This window comes from Punctularia strigosozonata (genome assembly GCF_000264995.1).
Source record: "Punctularia strigosozonata HHB-11173 SS5 unplaced genomic scaffold PUNSTscaffold_1, whole genome shotgun sequence".
In the NCBI taxonomy this organism is placed as follows: Eukaryota; Fungi; Basidiomycota; class Agaricomycetes; order Corticiales; family Punctulariaceae; genus Punctularia; species Punctularia strigosozonata.
In genome coordinates, this window is record NW_006767433.1 from 3,923,749 (window position 1) to 3,943,583 (window position 19,835).

A 19,835-nucleotide genomic window follows, 5' to 3' on the forward strand; every position below is an offset into this window, starting at 1 on the left:
TGACTCGTATGGCATCAATCACGGGCGTGGCGAGTGTTTAGTCTGCTCCATCGACCCGCCACACTTTGATCACTCCTAGGCGATCTCCACTGACAATCCCGCCACGGAAGGGGGAGTCGATGCACGCCAGAGCAGACACCGTGTCTTGATGCGATTTTAGCAGGTTTTGTTGGCCTTGATTGATTAGTGATATGCGTTGAGGCGGCCGATGAGTTTGACCACCGCCCAAAGACGGCCAGGTTTCCGCATACGTGGTACGGCGCCCGTCGGCCTCAATCGTTTCACTGAATCCTGGGTGAGCAATGATGGCATACCAGCAAAACCAACCTACCTATAAGCTGGTTTGTCCCCCTCGTCATCGAGGCCCGATAGGACAGTAGATCGCCCAATTCTGCCAAGATCCCATAACCTGATCCTGTGGTCCTCCGATCCGGTAAGCATGAAACCGCGGGGAACGGGCAGTGTCCCTGGGCTGCCTTCCACAACAAGGTCCATTGCCTCTGCTTTGTGCGACGAGTGACCGCCAAACTCAAGTCCGACAACCATAGCACGGATATTGACAGGAATCGAAGGTTTCGTATCCTCGGCTCGAGAAATTGTTCTCCCGAGTTGGGAGAAAGCAGTGAAGCTGCCGGGCATATGCTGCTGCTGACGGGAGCGGACGAGTGTTGCTATCGCAGCAGCGGGATTCGTTTCGGCATCGTGATCGACGTTTGGGCGAATGGCGGCGACCGGCGCGTGGAACGGCGCTGAGGCAAGTTTGGTATTATAGGTCTCCACCAAAGCCATCTTTTCGACGTCCCAAACCTCGACTATGATTCGGGAAGGTTCTTCGTCTGAGAGTGCGCCAGCTTCCAGAGCGACCATGACCCATTTTCCGCGACCTTTGGAAGGATGCAAGTGACAGGCATGTATCCTCGTTTCTGAGTCCTCTTGTCCAACTCTCCAGTTCTTCAGAAGCAGGCCAAAACGAAGATCCCACAGGCTCAGAACTCCTGTCGCGGTGGCTACAATGAGCCACGACCGCTTCTTATCCAAACACAGCGACGTAATGGGCCCATAATGACGTGGGTTCTCCATGGCCTGCAGTACGCGCATATTCCTAAGGTCTAATAAAACGACCCGAGCATGAGTCGTGGCGTAGAGTAAGTTGGAAGAAGCATCTGCCCGCAATGTCAGCAAATGCTCAATACCCGGGCGAGAGACATTATCTACCTGCTTGATAGTGCACCAAGGAAGTGATGTACTCGCCGCTTTCTGCAACCCGATGCTCGCGTATGACCTGCATCTTGTTGTACTTGGGTAATGCACCACTTTGGCTGACATGTACCCGCACAATGTGTAGGCTGCCATCATCAGCCGCGCTCGCAAAGCAATGTAGACCCTCCAACATGCATACGGCCTTCACCCGCGCGTGGTGCTGGCCATATGTCTGTCGAGGTTTTGCTGTAATATTGCGTTCGAGGCGAGCCGTGTCCCAGATCTTGACTGTCTTGTCGTCCGAGGCAGAGACAAAGAATAGATGATCAGGAGAAACCGCAAGGGAAGTAATGGCGTCTGAATGCGAGTGAAGATGTGTTATCAACATGGCCTCTGTTCGTCTTGAACTCCCATCACGAGGCATGAAGGAATGGCGAACAGCAGTCCGGCGACGGACTGGACCAACGTGAACCCTGGGACCGAAATCGTCCTGCATGTCACGATTGTTGTCAAGATACATGTGTTCCAAGAGGTTGCTGATGCCAGGCTCTTGTCCGTCTGAAGAGTTCACTTGATTAGTGCAGGCAGTGGACGCGCGAGAAGACACGTGCCGTAGGTGGATATAGGCAGCAGCACAGAAGGCGGACCTTGTCGGATCTGTCCGCGAATAGTCCCAGCAACAGATGCCGGAGACGATCTGCCCGACCGTTCCGGAGAGGCCTCTGAGCGTAATCGCATGGCGGTGTCCAGTAATCCAACGGCGTTAGCCCTGGAAGAGCCGATCGCCGGAGCAGCCTTATGGCCGTCCATGACACCGCCAGACAACCTATGCATGCCTCGGAAAGCGGATGTGTTCGCGGACAGCACGGACTCTGCAGGACTTGCGGGACGCTCAAGGGGAGGAAGTTCCATGTCAGCCGCTAGAGTCGTTGTGTGCCCAACATTGGCGGGCACAGGCGACATCGAGGCACGCGAATCCCTAGCACTCGCAGGGTCAGGATGCAGCGACGATGAGGATCCGTTGATCGTAGCGAGGCGGCGACGAAGATCTTCGAAATTGCTTCCACCGTGGTCCACGCTGGGTGGACGGCTCAAATGCGGTGTTCCCGGTACAGGCGTTCGCATTACCTGGTCGAAAACAGCCGATCTTGCTGCAGCAGAGCGCGGTGAGCGAAGTGTCTGATCAGCTCTGGCCTTGAGGAAGACGGTCTGAGGCGTTACGCCGAGCTTTTGTAGCTCAACGTAACTCGTGGTCTGAAGAGTCTCAGGCTGCAGCTCAAGACGCAACCGAGATGCGAAACTGGGCTAATCAGCCTTCAGGGTGGCATTGGTAGGATTCTCTACCCACCTGGATACGGCATCGGCAAGTTTGGAGATGTAGTCGCGCATAGCCAAAAGTTTCGCTTCGTCACCAGACGACATGCCCAGCTGGCGCAGCTTCGCTAACTGCGTTTCATCTCTGAGCAAAAACATGAGTACATGTCGCAAATAGGGTAAATATACCGTACTCTTCCGATTTAGCCCTGGTACTCGTAGCCAAACCCTTGCGAGTTGCTATCATACTGTCTCTCGGCGATTCCGACCTAGGGGCCAATCGCCGAGGATTTCTCCAAAACGAACTCTTGTCGGCTTTCATGGCCCATTGCAATGCTGCGTCGTAAACAGATCTCGGTAGCTTGAGGTGGGCCGTCAGATGGTATTATGCACTCGCCCGTCTGCTGCGACTTACCGGTGTCTTGACAACCTCAAGAAGACTGCGCTCGTCCAGTGCACGTATATCAGACCGAATGAAATGTCGAAGCGATGGGTACAGGATACACCACATATCACTGCTCGGCAGATGCTTGGCTGCGGATGCGATGAACGCAGCAGCGCCTGAGAGAGGGTCATCGGCAAAGGTAGTGCAGGTACTCCGAGTAAACACACCTTGCCGAATCCAGATGTTTGGATGATACAGGAACCCGAGTGTTGCACTCATCAGTTCCCATATCCGCATCTTCGGGAACAGGCCTAGTTCACACAGGCTGGTCAACGCGCTCAATACCTTAGCCACCACCGTCTCCTCGACATCTGGTTCAGCAGGTGGTCAGTGACACTTTAGACTATGAAGAGTTAGCCACACCTGACAGAGCTTGAATCATCAACGGTAAGATATATTCATCCAGACTTCTTCCGCCAGCGCATGCGGCAACATCAACGATGCTGTCGAAGAAGGCATATCGCAAGAGCCAGTCACGGTCATTGAGGTAAGTGATCATATGGCTGAGAAGCACGTCGTTGGTTTTCTGCCTGCCTAGGAATATACATATCGAGGATATGTTGTGCAGAACGGCACGTTTGACAACGCTAGACGAATCCATGAGAAGAGCCGATAGATGTTCTTGGATGCTGCTTTGCAGATCTTGCATGCTGGCCTCATATGACAACTAAAGAACCGGTTGAGGATGGGCTGCGCCGCATAGATCTCGCATTCCTGACCTCAAGATGTGCCTCCTCATATTCCTGCACGTCCGTGGTCCTCTTGAAGGCACCATGCGCTTTCAGTGCCTGGCCCATCTCGAGGTATCGCAATGCTGTCTCGCCCAGTGGGACGATACATTGAGCATACATGCAGCGAACGGACACTTCGGGATCTCTGATCAAATGCGAGATGTTCGGTATGATGTACTCCGGAAATATGGATGCATTGAAGGGCGTTATCACGGTCACCAGCATCACCTATACGCCAACATGAATCTTACAACCGCGAGATAATGGATGACGCGCTCACCACCTGCATGAGCGTTCTTAAAGCAGACGAGCGTACAATTGCCGCTTCATCATGTAAAAGGTCCACAATGTACGGCACCATCCGATCTATTTTGGCTTCATCGGTGAGGTGCGGGCAAAGCGCCAGGAAGACATCCAAAGCCCTGATCTTGGAACTCGGTAAACGACAATTCCGCACATTAGTGCTGACCAGAGCAAGAATGATAAGGGCAGGTCCGTCTATTGAGTTAACATCAACAATTAGGCAACGTGTGGACATGTCACTCTTACCCTCTGCCGCCGCGACCTGCCCCGATGCGGTAGGTAGGATGAGCGCCGACTCCCTGTTTGGGACGTGTAATTCTACCGGAAAGACGTCCTGAACACTAATGAGAAGAGGCAAGGGTTTACACGGCGAGTCCTACCTGGAAGGGCTTTGTTGGGCCCGCAGACACAGTGTATTCTATCTTCACCGCCGAAAGTGTATCTTCTAAGACGTCGGCGATGATGTAGGGCTCCGTGCTCTCATAATCTGCCCAAATCCGTTCCATGCGTTGGTCTGAATCGCTGGGTAGCGCTCCGCCGAGTTCATCAGGTAGGGCCCCCCCTGGTGCAGAGGCAGCGGACGGTAGCCCCCTAAGCGCGCTGCTGGGCGCAGTAGACGACGTTCCGGATGGCAATGGTGTAGGAGACGCAAATGGAGAAGGTGTTGGCAGTTCACTGACACTAGCGACGTAGTTGTGCAGAAAGGAGTAAAAGCACTCCGGAAACACGCTGCCCCGTGACGTGTGCAGCAACATATCGAACGAAGGCCGTGATGCAGGATCCAGAGCAATCATTTGCTTGATCAGATTCTACTTTGCCATACGATGAGCAACTCATTTCCGCCTGAAGGGAAATTACTCACCCTCACGCCGTCATCTTCAATCACTGTGAGAGCAGCGTCCACGGTGGACTCTCCTTCTCGGTATTTGAATAGCTGGCTCAGCGTGAAGAGCGGCGCGCCCTCGAGAAAGAGCTCGGCAATCACACATCCGACACTGAAGCAGTCCATTGCCTCCGTCACTTTGCCGTCGCGTTTGCCTTCTCCGTCATCGATGCTCATTGCCAACCTGGTCTTTCTCGCACTGATCTCCGGATTCTCTTGTGCTGTGTAGAATCGTTCGGGGGCGATGTAACACGTTCGGCGTCCGGAAGTATCGAAGAAAAACGAGAAATCGGAGGGATCATCGAGAGGGAGATAAGTGGGCTTGTACGATGCGAAATCAGAGACGTAGACCCAGTTCCAGGAGGTTACGAGGATATTCTCGGACTTGATATCGCCATGTGATACTTTGCGATTGCGCGCGTCACGAAGAGCGTTCAAAATCTGGAATGATATCCATTTCTTCTCTATCGAACTTAGAAATGGACGCGTGCTGAGTCCCAATGAGTCATCGAGGAGTGCAGCATGTCAGAGGCACCAAGCATACCTGATTCGGTCGTAGAGGTTGCTCGCGATCCACTGTCGTACAATATAACCAGCTTTGTCGGTCTCCACAAAGGCTTGATAGCTGTACACGTTTGGTAGATCGAGCAGAGCCTCTCTATCCACTGGAACGAAATATTAGACCCTGCGAGAATGTTGAATGACCACCCACTCTTCAATCTCCTATGATAGTTCCGTAAACTGAGTCCAGGATCCGATTTGATGAATATCTTGACGACAATGTAGCCATTTCTATGGAGACATTTCACCGTCTTCAGAAAACGCGCCGAACCTAAGCTATGCAAATACTCAACAATCAGGCCCGCGCCACAGCGAAACTTGAACGTACCTTCTCTCATACACGATGTCTCCCCCAATCTCGGATACATACGAGTCAAGAGCACCGGCAGTGCGCGTCAATGATGGAGTGTTGCCCATTAAGAGGGATCACAAGTAATAGTAGGATGAGCGTCTAGTGGATGGATATCGAGCCTGCAGTTCGTCGCTGCAGTTGGCGTAAGCAGCTGCAGTTTACAAAGGGAAGGTAGCTGGTCAAGCGAGGACAGCTCAGGATGCTTCGGCCCAGATCGTGATCATGGGGTGGCTCAGCTCTGGTCGATCCTAGTTCTGGCTATGAGTTGCACGTTGAACGTTGAGGTAGTATGATTGCTACTGTTGCTTGTGGTCTGCCGGGCCCCAGAATCGTCGCTGCCGAGAACGCGACGGGATTTGCCGATGACTCTTCCATGTCCCTTCATCACCTCCTTTCATACTGGCAGCGACAGCATGAAGATACCCTCATATCGCTCACTGTCGGTCTAATAGCTGTACGATGGAGCTACCGTTGCGAGACTCGTTGCCGATTCTACACTGTGCAGCGTTCACGCAACGACGTGCCCCACGTCATACAACAGACCTACTGGCCATCCTCAGACTCCAGACCTCAGGGCTTCAATTTCCCGAGCATCGATCTACTATGTATGGCATTTGATATCGAAATCTCTCTGCTCTGCCGACGCAAGATTTGTTGCTCCCGTCGACTGTGTTCATACGGAGCTATGCTGGTGGTGCTATGGTGGAAGATCAGGAAGCATTGCAGACACACTCGCACCTGGCTATGCAATCCGGAAGCAGCTGCCGCCCGTTCGCCCGCAGCCATTACTGCGCAATCCGGTGCTAAAGCTTCCGATTTGTCGCCGTTTTCGTGTCCCCGCCCACCCACTCTACTCTACTGAACGGGGACCACCTCGCTCTCTCTAGCGCCTCGTTTGCGTGTTGACACGTGACATTTCAATGATTATCAATCGGCACCGTTGATGACTCCCTTGGTGCGGAAAGCTATGCCTCATCTCTCTGTCAATGAAATGCTCCCAGCACGAGGCTATGGCACCTACTGCGGATGGACTGACTAAGGGATCCGCCGTTCAAGATGCTTAATGGCGGGAACTAGTCACCCGGCCCAAAACACTTGGCTCGTGTCTAAGTGACGATGACTCACCCTACGCCGGAGCCGGAGCGCTATAAAACGGTGACGAACGCCAGGCCGTTCGACGTTTTCCCAACCTTGTTATCGGAGGCGCAGTATTAGTGACCCGCTTGCTGTCCTGCTGTTTCCTCCCGTCTCAGCCTACCATATGACCGTCACCACTACTACCCTCAAAATGAACAAGCAGCAGATACAGCACGCTTTTGCTGACCGACGAGAAGCAGAGCGAGCGTTTGCTGCATTCATACCGATCTACTTGGCAGCTAGGGCTAATCGCGAACGTAAACGTCGTTCTCAGGAGGCCCGTGCCCCGCACCCGAATTTTCGGGATTCAAGACCACGGAGTTGGATACCCAGGTTTGCTTAACTGCTACTTGTCACTCGTGTCATCGCTGATGTGTATCACACCCGTCTTTTAGAATGGACCTCTGCGATGACCCTTCGACATCCCAGATAGTGGCTGTACTCGAGTTACCGGGTATGCGCAAGGAGGATATTCGCCTTGAGATGCAGAATGGGTCATTAGTTATCTCAGGGGAGCGCCGGTCTCCCTCCAATATGGATGACACCCCGCTGCCGCATGACTTCAACATCTCAACACTGTCTCAGCCCCCGCAGACAGCACCGGAAGTACAAGTCACCCCGGCCACTCCGACCCATTTCTCATCGGATACGGACACTGTCTCGGGTGGCCCTGCACTAGTTCAGACTGGCGGAGACTCGCACATGAAGGAGCTGCAACCCTCCCTGAAGCCCAAGTCTATCTCCGTCTCTCGGTATCCGATTCAAGAGCTTAAATACGGCAAGTTCGAGCGGACCATAAGACTTCCCTTTGGCATCGAGGTGCGTTCCGCTTCCCGGTCGTTCTAGCAACTAGTCCACTAAAAGTAATCCAGGCTCAACCGAATGTTGTTACTGCAACTATGCATGACGGCATGTTGACGGTGTCCTGGCCACGGAGGATGCAATCCGAGCCATGTCAACGGATCGAGATCAACTGATCCACCTCACGGACGGCACGCTGAATGGTATCCGAGCCGAGCGGCATGCAGTTAACGAATCAACCCCACTCGACTCAGCCTTGACATCTTTCTTCCTATATCTTACAAGTCCGCACCAGCTCTTATTATACCGTATCTAGTTCCATCGTCACGTTACCGTACGGTCCAAAATAATCTCTTCATCGTTTCGCGCATCCTCCTGGCACTGATGGACGCTGCCGTAGCTATGTACATAATTCCAAATCCAACTCAACTTCATTGCTGCACTCCTATTTTGCGTTGAACATTTAGACCCTCGTTGACATGTCTCACCACGTTTCTGTCTGAAGCCACTTTGATCGCTCGTCGGATTCAGGCAGGCTGGTAACGAGACTAGGTGCACCCGTCATTGAGGCGAGTCACTTTTGCGTTCGAGGCACAACTGGGAGTGTGTACTCCAGTAGTCGGGCACGAGTTGTGTTACAAGACAATCCGCACAACTCGACTACGCTCAGTGGAAGCTTCAAGAGGAAGTACCGACTGATGAAATAGTGCGCTGTCAATTTATCGAAAGTCAGGTGGAGCGACAGGAAAACTAATGAAAATTAATGAGGATCGTGCAATCTACTTACCTACACCTACCTACCTAATATTAGCACGTAGACAGGGGATCGTATATCTTATTTATCTTGATATATCTGTCACGACCGGACTACATCACTACCTGTCACACGTTCGCGCTGCAGCTCCAAGCCGAGGATTATACTAGCACATATATCATCGCAAGAACACGTCAGTGGTAATCTTGTACAGCGGACTATATTTCTGGGTACCGCACGTCGGCATTCTCCTCCAGCCACGACATCCATGCTTTCAGAAAGGAGCTGCCATGTTGAACAGTCGAGGAATCTCCTACGACGCACTGTAAATCAATAACGCATCCGATCAAGAGCTTGTGATAGTCGGGATTCTAGGTGGCTCACTAAGTGGCGTTTCGCTCGTGTCATTGCAACTGCAGAGAATATGAGGTGCACCATACTCAAAGGGATCTATCTCGCGTACCGTTAAGCCTCCTTTTCTCCTTCAGAAATCCGACTTCGCGCTAATAGTACCTCTCAGCTTTGGAACAGAAGCATGTTCGTCGAGCGACAACAATCACCTTCGAGTTACTCCGCACGAGAGTTATTATGACAGCCTCCTTCTCTCTCCCTTGCATGCCATCGATTGACCCAATTTCAAGGTCGGACCCGAAAGTTGGTCGCAAAACCGAGGTAAGAAGCTGGACCTGGGCCTGATATCTGCAAAGAAGTTTCAGGCTATACATCCGAAGGGAAACTGGCCGAGGATTTACGGCGTCACGATCGCAATCTGGTCAGGTAGAATCCCCGCACCGACCTGAGCCGCAATGCATGAGATCGGATCTGACCTAATGTTACGACGAAAGAACCCACCAGCGTTTCTACCCAGTGCTTGACAACACTCGCTTCGTTCTCATTACATTTGCTTCCTTCGTCGCCGTCGCCGTCAGTCCGCTCGTGATATTCGCATCCTGCCGTGTCGAAAAAAACCACTGGGGTTTCCAAGGCATCTAAGTCTAGGTCATTCTCCGAGGTTGCAATATTCGGGAGGTCTCGCAGGAGGTGATTCGCGACAGTGGGATGAGGGATGAGTTTGTTTGAGTATAGAGTTTTTGACGGAAATGCATTGATGTGAGCATGCATGCTTGAAGTAGATTCGGTACGGCCATAGCTGTCGTTATAGCGGAAGAACTCACCGATACTGGATTCTGAGCATCCTCTTGATGTTTGAACCATACATTTTCTCCAGACGATCAAAGAGGGTGACCTCGAGGGATTTCGGAGATTGTAAGCGTCCTAGCGGTTTCGAACGCTTGATCTTTGAGCTAAGAGGCTTTTCTTCTGTGCTATCACTTTCGATGATGACATCATCTCTTTCCGATGGTTCCAGAGAGGGTAATACGGCATTGAATCTGCGTGAGGGCTCGTTGCCTTCATCTGTCTGCTGGTAGGCCATCTTCTTGCTGGTCGATTTGACCGTACGCTTGTCCGCGATCCCTTTGGTTTCTGCAAACATGCCCTCATCCAATGATAAGACTGTAGGGGGAAGTTGCATCGGATCCCCAGCGAGTATCAATTTTTCAGCTTTGAATACTGGAATCCAACAGACCTAGGCAAGATGAAGCACTTCTGGAGGAGGAAGGATAGGAACACTTACGGCTTCCATGGCCTGAGTTGCTTCATCGATGATGACCACATCGAAATCCTGATTGAACAACTGCCGGCCACCGGATGTGAAACAAGTAGCTAGAACGACCTGGCATAATCAGATTAACACCTGTTGCAGAGTCGATGTTGATTACCTCCGACGCTTTCAAGACACTTTCAACCACGCCACCTTCACGCTTACGGTACCTAAAATCCGAGATGAGCGTCGTCGGTTCGGGGAAATACAGCAAACCGAAGTACTCCTTTCGCAAAGCCCGGACATCATCCCACATCTTCTTCCGCTCGAGTCCTCGGGGGCGTTTGGCCTTGGCTCCTTTGCCTTTGCCGTTGAGACTATCTAACGTAGCCTCTAACTCGTTCTTCACATCTTTTGCCAGGGCCGCTTGGTCACTCCTGCCTGCCTGAACCTCGAGAGTTGCTTCTAGGACACCCTCTTTCGCCATGACCCTCGCGGGATGTCCGACTCTTGTGACCTTGATCTTGCCTTGCTTGGGGTCGCTCGGGGGAGGAAGTGCTAGGAGTCTTTCAAGGATATTATCAACCGACAAGTTTGATGCACCACAGACAAGTAAACGTTGAGGTCTAGGGTTCCAAGCGGTGATAGACGTCAACTGTCGAATTATCTCAATGAGAGTATGCGTCTTTCCCGTTCCTAATCAAGTGGCCATTGGATCAATTGTTGCACATACAAAGATAGCCGGATCCCTTACCTGGAGGGCCGTGTATACAGGCGACTTCGGGAGACTGTAAAACAAATTTTACTGCCTCCCTTTGAGTCGAATTGAGACCTTCATTAAAGAAGGTTAGGTGATCGATTGGTCTTAAAGGCGAAGGCGAGGCGAGGCCGAGGAGAATTTGAACGAGTCGGTTTGGCGGCGGAGATGGATAACCCTATTTCCGGTCTGAGACCGCTCGACCTGATATCGCACTGGACTCACCTTGTCACCATGAGACGGTAATACGACGCGCTCCATTTGGTCGATAGCTTTATCCATCCTAGATCATCATGAGCGGAGACCGCGATAAGGCATAGGGGTCACCTGTCGTATGTTATACTGTTCGCGAGTTTAACAATGCGACATCGTTCTGGCAGGTCCACATCTTCAGCGTCCGATGCAATGACTATGCGAGAATCGGAGACCTTCAAGGGTGAGCGGCAACGCGAGCAAGATCGTCCGGTGATAGTTACCTGGTAAACAACGCCTTCCGTGGACTTGCACTCCTTGTCAGGAGCGGTAGAGGGTTTTCTACCCTTCGCGAACTTGCTAGCGGTACCGGCACCAGTAACATTTTCCTCCACCCTTGCCAAATCACCGGGGCTATATGATGATAGGATCAGGGACCACTTCAGCAAACAGGCTTGTTACAACTTGCCGGAGTGTGTGTGGCGGTAGTAATGGGCTCGCGTTGTATGCTGTCGGCCGTTCTAACTCGACGAGCCTTTGCGTTCGAGTGAATCTTTTCGTGCACCATGGGTGTAGATAACGCCTACGTCTTTCCCCCCAGTCCGATGTTCAGAGATGCCACACCAAGACCTCCTATGGCGAGTCCCTTGTGCTCTAGTTGCTTCTGACTGCAGTTTGATAGCAACAGCGAGCTTCGGTTGACTTCTTCTTGACGCTCTCGAGCAAGTAATTCGCGTTGGCGTGCGATGAAAGCGACTAGTTCAGCATCGTTCGAGGGCGTCATGTCCCAATGTTTCAGGATTGGGTCTTGATCTATTGGGGTTCCAATTGCAAACGGCTAGGTACCATCGCTACGTGTTCAAACGGAAAGGTCGTGCGTGAGTCGTGCGCGTGAGGCCTCCGAAAGGCGTTATCAGTCTCCGCAAATATATTCCGAATTTGTTCCAAGAGCTGGGTGTGGCGGTGCTGCATATTTCTTCCAGTTAGTACCAGTCCCTGGTCGACGACCTTACTCCGGTGCTTCCTCAAGCTGGCATTATTGGGCTTCAAATGCACGAAATCACTCTGTAAATACTCGCTGGGCAACCCGCACTTCTTCCGACTGTATACGAGGCGTGCACCCGTTCACTTAGTCACACGGAATCCGTCCGACATGGTGCAATGGAATGCGAGCGTGCTCACCGGCGTCACCTCAGATACCGAACCCTGTCTGCTGGTCACTTTCGAGAACGCAAAGTACCTTTTCAATGCCGGTGAAAATACCACGAGGTCTTTTTTGCAGACTGGAAGACGGTGGAATCATGCCAGGGGCATCTTTCTGACGGATGTTAACACCTCTCGGGCGAGCGGTCTACCAGGCGAGTCCCCAATCCCATTGCCAGCTCCAGATTGCTGAGGCTCGCTACATAGGGCTCCTCATGTCTCTAGCAGATGCGAAGTCTCGCCAGTTGACTATCGCGGGACCTCCAGGTTTGATGCATTGGCTGGCTTCGGCTCGGACCTGTACCTACCGGTTCGTGCCACGGCGCATATAACGGCACTGTGCTGAAGCTCCTACGCAGGGAGGGAATCTGTGTCCATCCAGTGGAAGCCGCGATGGAGAAGAATTCGGAAGTACCCAATCCGATCTACAAGGACGGCAACATAACGTTATACTCCTTCTTGGTCCATCCTCAAAGCGTGCCTCATACTTCCATTGAGCAACGACCACCAAGTGACCAAAATTCAAGGGCGTCCAAACGAAAACGCACGCCTTCCCCAACATCAAAATCATCGAAACGTTCAACTCCTCTCGATCGCGTTGTTTCGGGAGATACTCCGATGAAGGGTGTTACTTCATCTCTTCGTGAACGCATGAAACAGCCACAGTTCAACCCGAGTACCTTGACCGGCACCGACGCGCAAGAATGGCGATATCTCTTGATCAAAGGGATGTTTCCACAAGCCGAGCCCCTTCCTGACCCGAAGATCGTGGCCCGCCGAGAGAGGAAAGCAAAACACGAGGCAAAAAAGAGATCAAAACAAGGTTCAACCGGGAAGGGGAAGGAAGAGAGTCAGGACGCAGCACCTGCCCCCGATGCGAAGGCGGCTCTCTCGCCATCCACGGCCATTGCTCTACAACCAGCCCCTCGGCCTCCGCCTCGACTCCCTAAATATGACCGCCAACTTCCATTATATACGAGCTCTAAAGCCGTTCTTGCATACGTCCTGGTCGGTCCACAAATCCGAGGCAAATTCGACGCTGAGAAAGCGCAAGAACTTGGTATTCCCAACGGTCCGGTTCGCAGACAACTCGCAGCCGGCGAAACTGTCACCTTTAGAGTGAAAGATGGGAATGGACAGACGACGGAGAGGACGGTGACATCCGAGGAGGTCTTGGGTAAAGCAGAGCACCCGAAGGCACTCCTCGTCTTGGATATTCCGGACAGCAGTTATATCCCAAACCTAGTGTCAACTTTTGCGGACTCGACGTGGTTGATGAGTATAGGGAAGGAAAACCGGCCTATGGGTGCCCCTGAGATAGAACTGCACGCTGTCTTCCACATATGCGGAGAGGGCGTGCTAGAAGACGAACGGTACAAGACATTCATGGGTATTTTGGGTGGACCTCGTACCCAGGTGAGTGAGAGCTCTTCTCTGCAAGATCCTAGCATGAACAGATCTACTCCAGCATATCATAGCTTCACGGGGGCATACTCCGGACCCCGTGTCCTTCACGACCGCCGCCTACAACATACTGAGACTGAACCAACTTGACTCGGGTATCTTTCCAATCCCGAAGTTTGCCGTGGAATCACCGAAAACTCTCGATTGTGCGTTACTCGCTGCTACCCATTTCTTTCTTGTGCTCATTGATATTTTCAGCCGTTCTCGGTCTGCCGCAGCTATCGCATCCGCTTCAAGCAAATATCGATATCAACATGCATCCTTCCCGGGACCCTGTTCATGTTCCCACTCCATGGGATTTATTTCATCCTGCTTTGGTCGGTGGGGACCGTTCGAACCTGGTCCCAGCATCCCTCTCTCATTTGTTCTCGCAGGCCCGAGCGGCAGTGCGAGAACGAGAGGCTTTCACCACAGCGTCTTCACCAGGAGACGACGTACAGGTCATTTCACTCGGGACTGGAAGCGCGTCTCCAAGCCAATCTCGTAATGGTGTGTCAGTCAACGGTCCTATCTATATGCGCAGCTGACCTGTAGCGATAGTTTCGGGGACATTAGTACGGATACCTGGTTATGGTTCAGTGCTTCTTGACGCCGGTGAAGCCACATGGGGTCAACTGGCACGCCACCACGGTACAGACAAGGCGGCATCCAATAATGTCTGGGATGTACTTCGCGATCTCAGATGCATCTTCATCAGTCACATCCACGGTGACCATCACATGGGGCTTGGCAAAATACTAGCTATGCGGCAGAAGGTTGGTCTGCTGTTGATGGTCCTATACCTCCTTCAGTGATCAATGTCCGTTGTATGGCAGCTTGACCCACCGGCCACATTGCCCCTATACCTCATCGCCGGTCGCGCTGTTCACCTCTACCTCCGGGAGCAGTCCGACATAGAGGATTATGGTCTAACAAGAGATACCAATTCAGGAGTGAAAACAATTCTTCCGGATTGGATCGATCACTTTGCGGGGCCTTACCGTCCCCCCGTTGCGAACGAAGGATGGACTGCACGTTCTGAGTGAAGGGGGATTGCTATAGTGTTCATGAATCCCGCTAATTTGCTCTATACAGATCTGAGAAGGCACTCAGAGATCTGCAAGCGGCCTTGGGCATTGAATCGCTACGGACTGTCATGATGGAACATCGATGCCGTTGCTTCGGTCTGGTCATGAAACATAGAGATGGTTGGAGCCTTGCGTATGTTGCAGAATATATCCTGCCATAGATTAACCACCGAATTGGCTTGCAGATATTCAGGCGATACTATGCCTTGCAATCGGTTGGTCGAGGCCGGCAAAAATGCGACTCTTCTCATTCATGAAGCAACGATGGCCGATGAAGAGGCGGAGCTCGCATTCAAGAAAGCACACAGCACCGTCGGTCAAGCGTTGGATGTTGCGACAAGGTAATGGCGCCTGCCAATATTGCCCCAATGCGCATCTAAACGTAATGACAGAATGAATGCCAAGAATGTTTACCTCACCCATTTCTCCTGCCGTTACCCGAAAATGCCTCACAAGAATGTGAATGCACAATCGAGCCCATCACGCGGAAAGGATACCTCCGACGGAGACGTGCCCCCCGTCGTGGCGCTGGCCTTTGACAACGTTAGCGTGCGGATTGGCGATATGTGGAAATTAGCCGCATTTCGGCCCGCCATCGAGCAAAATTACGCGGACACAGAGCAGCTGGACGCGGAGTCAGGTACACTATCACCTGCCGATCCTGACGTGGATGTGGCCATGGACAGCTGAAGAAGCACTCGATCATTGCCATACCTGCGAGTATACTGACTGCACTTGATGCCGGCAGTTCGCAGGGCGGCTTGTCGAAACGCAGAATTTACCGCCTCAAGGCTTGCATGCAACATGCCTGGAGCTCGTGCAACCGCCTCTACCCGCTGATGGATATCCCATAATCTGGAACGCTGGTGATCAAGTACAGCATAATGATGTCCCCTCCGTTGTGGGAAGAGCATCGATTAGTGGAGGAATGGCATTATAGCTAGACGTTCAACATTGACGCTGTATCGTCCTTGAGTACCTATTGTCATGTCGACGTACAATGCAGCTCTGTCGATAAGTGCTGGCGCCGGCCCGTAATGTGTGATCGCAATGATGCTACTGGATGCCCATGGCACTGCAATCAACCACCCTCCCGCCACCTGTTCAGTTACCATACCACACGAGTCCGAGCGAGAGCACTCGTGGCTTCAGATTCATTCACATTCCTTGTCCCAGAAACTTGTGATATTTACATCGTCGTTCGTTTGACTCCCCTATTTGTCCCCAAAACACAGTGACACCCAATGAGCTCGTTCACGTTCCAACCCGGATATCGTTCCACACCACCTCGTCCCTTGTACGCGTTCAAGACTGTCGTGGATGCAACCTCTGACCAAGATCATGGCGCAAGCGATGGCTGGCGCAGGACCTTGTCGTTGAATGCAGTCACCTCGAACAGCCCCGGTGGTATCCTCAGACGGCACGACAAACCAAATAACCATGCATACACTGATCCACTACGGGCTCCAGCAACGTCTGGACTTGGTCTCACCATGCTCTTGCCTAACATCACTGGCAGGCCCGCCGTGGACGAGTTTCAAGCATCGCAAGCAGTACAAAAGTCCACCGAGGATCGGGCGCTGCGGAACAGGGGCTGCAACAGTCCACGAGTCCTCTCAGTCTCGAACACCGCTTCGCCATCTTTGCCAACCCACTTCTTCCGTTCCTCCTCGATTCAATCGGATTACAGAGCCACCGAGACTCGGATCAATCGCTCTTCGGCGATGTGGCTTGCGATGTACTTCATCCTCAACCTAACCCTCACACTTCATAACAAAGCTGTTCTCGTTGATTTGCCTTATCCTTATGTTCTCACCGCCGTCCATTCTTTGTGTAGCACCTTAGGTGCGCTCATCATGCGTCGGAAAGGCTTTTACACTCCTTCAAGGCTGGGTTTGAGGGAAAACGTTCTGCTCCTCGCCTTCAGCACGCTCTATTCTCTGAACGTTGCTGTAAGCAATGTCTCCTTGAAGATGGTCTCAGTTCCCGTACGTTGACGCTATGCCGCCGCGCCCTGGATGCTCACGATGACCTTGCAGTTCCACCAGGTTGTGAGATCTACGACTCCTGCTTTCGTCTTGATGCTGTCATACTGGTTTCTTCACTCCACCTGGGGCCGGTCACAGTTGATATCCCTCCTTTTGGTTATTACGGGGGTCACGATAGCGTACGCCATAAGAACTCGGTGCTATTCTATGTCTGACAGTTGGTGCAGCACCTTCGGCGACTACAGTTGCACGCTGGCCGGCTTCGTTCTTACGTTAATCGGAACTTTCCTAGCTGCACTGAAAGCGTTGATGACCGGTCTTATCCAGTCCCGACAATCCGATAAACCCGACATAGCTCCTCAATCTAATCGGCCGTGTTGTGTTGAGTCGCTGCGTCTCGGCCTCCACCCGTATGACCTCCTGGCACGCATGTCACCGTTAGCTCTTGTTCAATGCCTTTGTTATGCACACTACTCTGGAGAACTCATACATGTGGCCGAGAATGCAAGCTACGGCACGGTAATTATCTTGCTTGCGAATGGTATCATCGCATTTGCCTTGAACGTCGTCAGCTTCACTGCGAACAAGAAGACAAGCGCACTGAGCATGACCGTCGCAGGTAAGTCTTTCTGCGTTCCAATACATCCTCGGACTGATGCATGCTACAACAGCCAATGTTAAGCAGGTGCTGACGATTATGCTTGCTGTCTTCATATTCGGGTTGTCGATTTCACCCCTCAACATTATCGGGATCGCTGTGACTCTACTAGGCGGCGCATGCTACGCTTGGGCCCAGTTATGCGAACGCACTGTCAAGCCAAATGGGACAAACTCGGCCTTACACAAAGGAGAGCAGTTGCGCACGGTTGCTGGAACTTGACTTTCTCTTACACAATGTTCCGCTCATTTCTACTAGTATTGTATCGCTATCCCCATCCTTGGCATGTAGTAGGTCACCCGGCTTGAATGTAGAACGCGTTTCGTTTCGCAGCTCTATTCTGGAGTTCCTTGCGATTTGAGCTTACAAAACTCGATCATCTCCAGGTGATGACTTTTTTGTTCGTTGGGCACGTCCGCTCTACGTTAGCGGTACTATGTCGTATCATCCGCGTAAGTCCCCGGGTTGACTAAACCGCGACGAATCATGGTTTCGTTTATGCCCATTTGTGATATTCACGACGCAGTGCATAAACGGCATAAGGCGTAGTATTAGTATCTCCAGGCGTCCTAAGCGGTGACTGCGGTAGATTGCTGAACCCTACTACCGAGACTCCGGTCGAGTTGCTACCCAGACCATACAGCAGGGCCAGCTAGGGGTAGTGGAAGAGTTTTGAGGACCAGTAAGCCAGAATAACTCACGGGAGACGTAGCCTGTAAAGTTGCTAGGCAAATCGTAGATGTTCTATAATGACAACGGGTCAGAGAGAACCTTCGCCTGAGGGTGCTGGCTGATGACGAAACGTACAATCAGAATACCTGGCTCGTAGCCAGTGTATACTCCCGGAATGGACACCAACGGGCTTGGGCTTCCCGAACCGCCGTTGACAACATTCAGCTGAGCACATCCGAGATAGAACTATAGGTAATAGGGTACTCTGCGAAAGCCACAACCGGAGCTTAGAACTCACCTGAGCGCCGCCATACGTCTCAGCTACTGTAAGCACAAGAGCGTTGGCAGGTATCTCGAGGACATATAACTGATATCACCCACGGTGCACGGCGATTTGCTCTCCCCGCAGCAGCTATTGGCCGCTTGGCAGGTTCTTGGAATAGTGAACGTGAACTGCTGAATGTCTGTTTCGGAAACGAGTTAACGACTGGCCCAATTGCCTGCTCCACCTGGTGGGGCTTACTCTCCGAGTCGAACGTAAGCCCTGTGCTAGGACTGTACGTTGGCGCCCATTCCCAGATCTTGAACCACGTCTTGCCGGTACCTGCATCCGGAGAATTGGCTGCAGGATGAGCCTGGGTCATGTATGCGGAAAAATATCCAGGGTGGCATATCCGGAGAGCAATATGGTGATTAAAAGAGCTATAACATGGAATTGTCTACTCACCCATCGTGTTATCTGCCTTGAAGCCGACCGTGGAACCAGCGGCAACAGTCGCGGTGCTCGTCTGCTCCGGGGTGTTCTGCATGTCGAGCTCATAGCACCGAAACTCCTCGTCCGTTACATCGGTGATCTAACGACGGTTATCTCTGACAATGACAGAAAGAGATGTTGGAAGCTTACGGGACCGTTACTGTAGTGATTCTCGGTGATGCGGACGTATTGCCAGTCCGTACTCGTGGTCCCATTCACAATCAAGTCCGGGAGTGTGTCTAGCCGCGAAGACACGAACTGTCAATGAGTATTCCTGAGAAAACAATGTCGAGCTCTTACAGTGTGCTGACACGGTGATGGACGTCGAAAGGATTGCCAAGGCATTGCAAAGCTTCATAAATCTGCCTGGATCGATTGGGGCACGTTGGCTGAGACCGAGCATCTAGGTTTTGTATAAGTGAAACACTTCGGCTGAATACTGGCAACGGAGCAACGAGCAAGGTCACGTTCCCGACCCAGCAGTCTTTGTATACACAGCGTGATCATCATGAGACTAGAAGGCACAGTGTCGTTCGAGCATCTGCTTGAGTTCGTGAGCAATGCCGTCAAGGTGGTCAAAGACAGCAGCGGCCTGTTTAGCAGCGGACATCGCCGTGCACCTGAGGACGGATCCGAAGCTGAGCCGCACGTTCCGGCATGATCGTCTGGCCCCCGGTAGAAATTGTAAAACCGAGCTATAGGCAAATGTTTGCGGAAACTAAGTTCTGCGCCAATGGGACGACAAGAATTTGTCACAGGATACTGTCTATACTCATGACGTCCAGAAGGGTGCGAAGCTTGCTGTATTCCCGCAACGGCGTAGTCAAAAGAGTATCAAGCAGCATGGCTACCGAAGAGCGTAGCAGGGAGTAACTAAGTAGCTCTGAGTCTCAGGTTGGGGAAACGCTAGAGTCAATCGAAGTATCAGCGCAAAGCGTGGTCGAAGCAACATGCTAACTCAACAGAACTGCAAGGGCATCATCTCAACTCAAAGAC

The 19,835-nt window shown here is 52.1% G+C and overlaps 6 protein-coding genes across 6 annotated transcripts; 3 read left to right on the top strand and 3 right to left on the bottom strand.

Moving 5' to 3' along the window:
• Positions 1–37: 37 nt before the first annotated feature.
• PUNSTDRAFT_96429 (uncharacterized protein) lies at positions 38–5,854 on the bottom strand (the record flags this gene model as incomplete). The annotated part of the gene is made up of 16 exons (XM_007379360.1): positions 38–284; positions 332–1,163; positions 1,216–1,758; positions 1,806–2,500; positions 2,549–2,659; positions 2,709–2,875; positions 2,930–3,075; positions 3,323–3,626; positions 3,679–3,918; positions 3,971–4,188; positions 4,240–4,327; positions 4,374–4,802; positions 4,856–5,366; positions 5,421–5,541; positions 5,589–5,713; positions 5,766–5,854. 16 exons carry the CDS (start codon positions 5,852–5,854, stop codon positions 38–40), a joined length of 4,866 nt encoding a protein of 1,621 aa, XP_007379422.1.
• A 1,465-nt stretch (positions 5,855–7,319) lies between these two features.
• On the top strand, positions 7,320–7,903 carry PUNSTDRAFT_57324 (uncharacterized protein; the record flags this gene model as incomplete). The annotated part of the gene is made up of 3 exons (XM_007379361.1): positions 7,320–7,427; positions 7,635–7,745; positions 7,799–7,903. Coding segments are annotated over 3 exons (324 nt in total), but the record flags the coding sequence as incomplete, so codon positions are not given.
• Positions 7,904–8,650: 747 nt separating this feature from the next.
• Positions 8,651–11,898, bottom strand: PUNSTDRAFT_124027 (P-loop containing nucleoside triphosphate hydrolase protein). Its single transcript, XM_007379362.1, has 16 exons — positions 11,621–11,898; positions 11,503–11,568; positions 11,318–11,447; positions 11,169–11,269; positions 11,067–11,124; positions 10,839–11,019; positions 10,369–10,780; positions 10,263–10,314; positions 10,118–10,216; positions 9,657–10,069; positions 9,334–9,604; positions 9,234–9,277; positions 9,042–9,180; positions 8,945–8,984; positions 8,866–8,894; positions 8,651–8,804 (listed from the first exon to the last, which is right to left on the bottom strand). Exons 1-16 carry the CDS (start codon positions 11,815–11,817, stop codon positions 8,700–8,702), a joined length of 2,337 nt encoding a protein of 778 aa, XP_007379424.1. The 5' UTR covers positions 11,818–11,898; the 3' UTR covers positions 8,651–8,699.
• A 123-nt stretch (positions 11,899–12,021) lies between these two features.
• Positions 12,022–15,700, top strand: PUNSTDRAFT_80935 (uncharacterized protein). Its single transcript, XM_007379363.1, has 10 exons — positions 12,022–12,391; positions 12,444–12,546; positions 12,596–13,652; positions 13,705–13,846; positions 13,899–14,189; positions 14,241–14,455; positions 14,516–14,721; positions 14,775–14,900; positions 14,953–15,108; positions 15,160–15,700. Exons 1-10 carry the CDS (start codon positions 12,187–12,189, stop codon positions 15,455–15,457), a joined length of 2,799 nt encoding a protein of 932 aa, XP_007379425.1. The 5' UTR covers positions 12,022–12,186; the 3' UTR covers positions 15,458–15,700.
• A 791-nt stretch (positions 15,701–16,491) lies between these two features.
• PUNSTDRAFT_110589 (TPT-domain-containing protein) lies at positions 16,492–17,704 on the top strand (the record flags this gene model as incomplete). Its single annotated transcript, XM_007379364.1, has 5 exons — positions 16,492–16,755; positions 16,807–16,934; positions 16,983–17,374; positions 17,427–17,566; positions 17,672–17,704. 5 exons carry the CDS (start codon positions 16,492–16,494, stop codon positions 17,702–17,704), a joined length of 957 nt encoding a protein of 318 aa, XP_007379426.1.
• A 335-nt stretch (positions 17,705–18,039) lies between these two features.
• On the bottom strand, positions 18,040–19,197 carry PUNSTDRAFT_154791 (uncharacterized protein; the record flags this gene model as incomplete). Its single annotated transcript, XM_007379611.1, has 9 exons — positions 18,040–18,065; positions 18,115–18,157; positions 18,221–18,331; positions 18,384–18,409; positions 18,463–18,549; positions 18,609–18,689; positions 18,813–18,939; positions 18,990–19,078; positions 19,140–19,197. The coding sequence occupies 9 exons, from the start codon at positions 19,195–19,197 to the stop codon at positions 18,040–18,042; spliced, it is 648 nt and encodes a 215-aa protein (XP_007379673.1).
• Between the last annotated feature and the right edge of the window lie 638 nt (positions 19,198–19,835).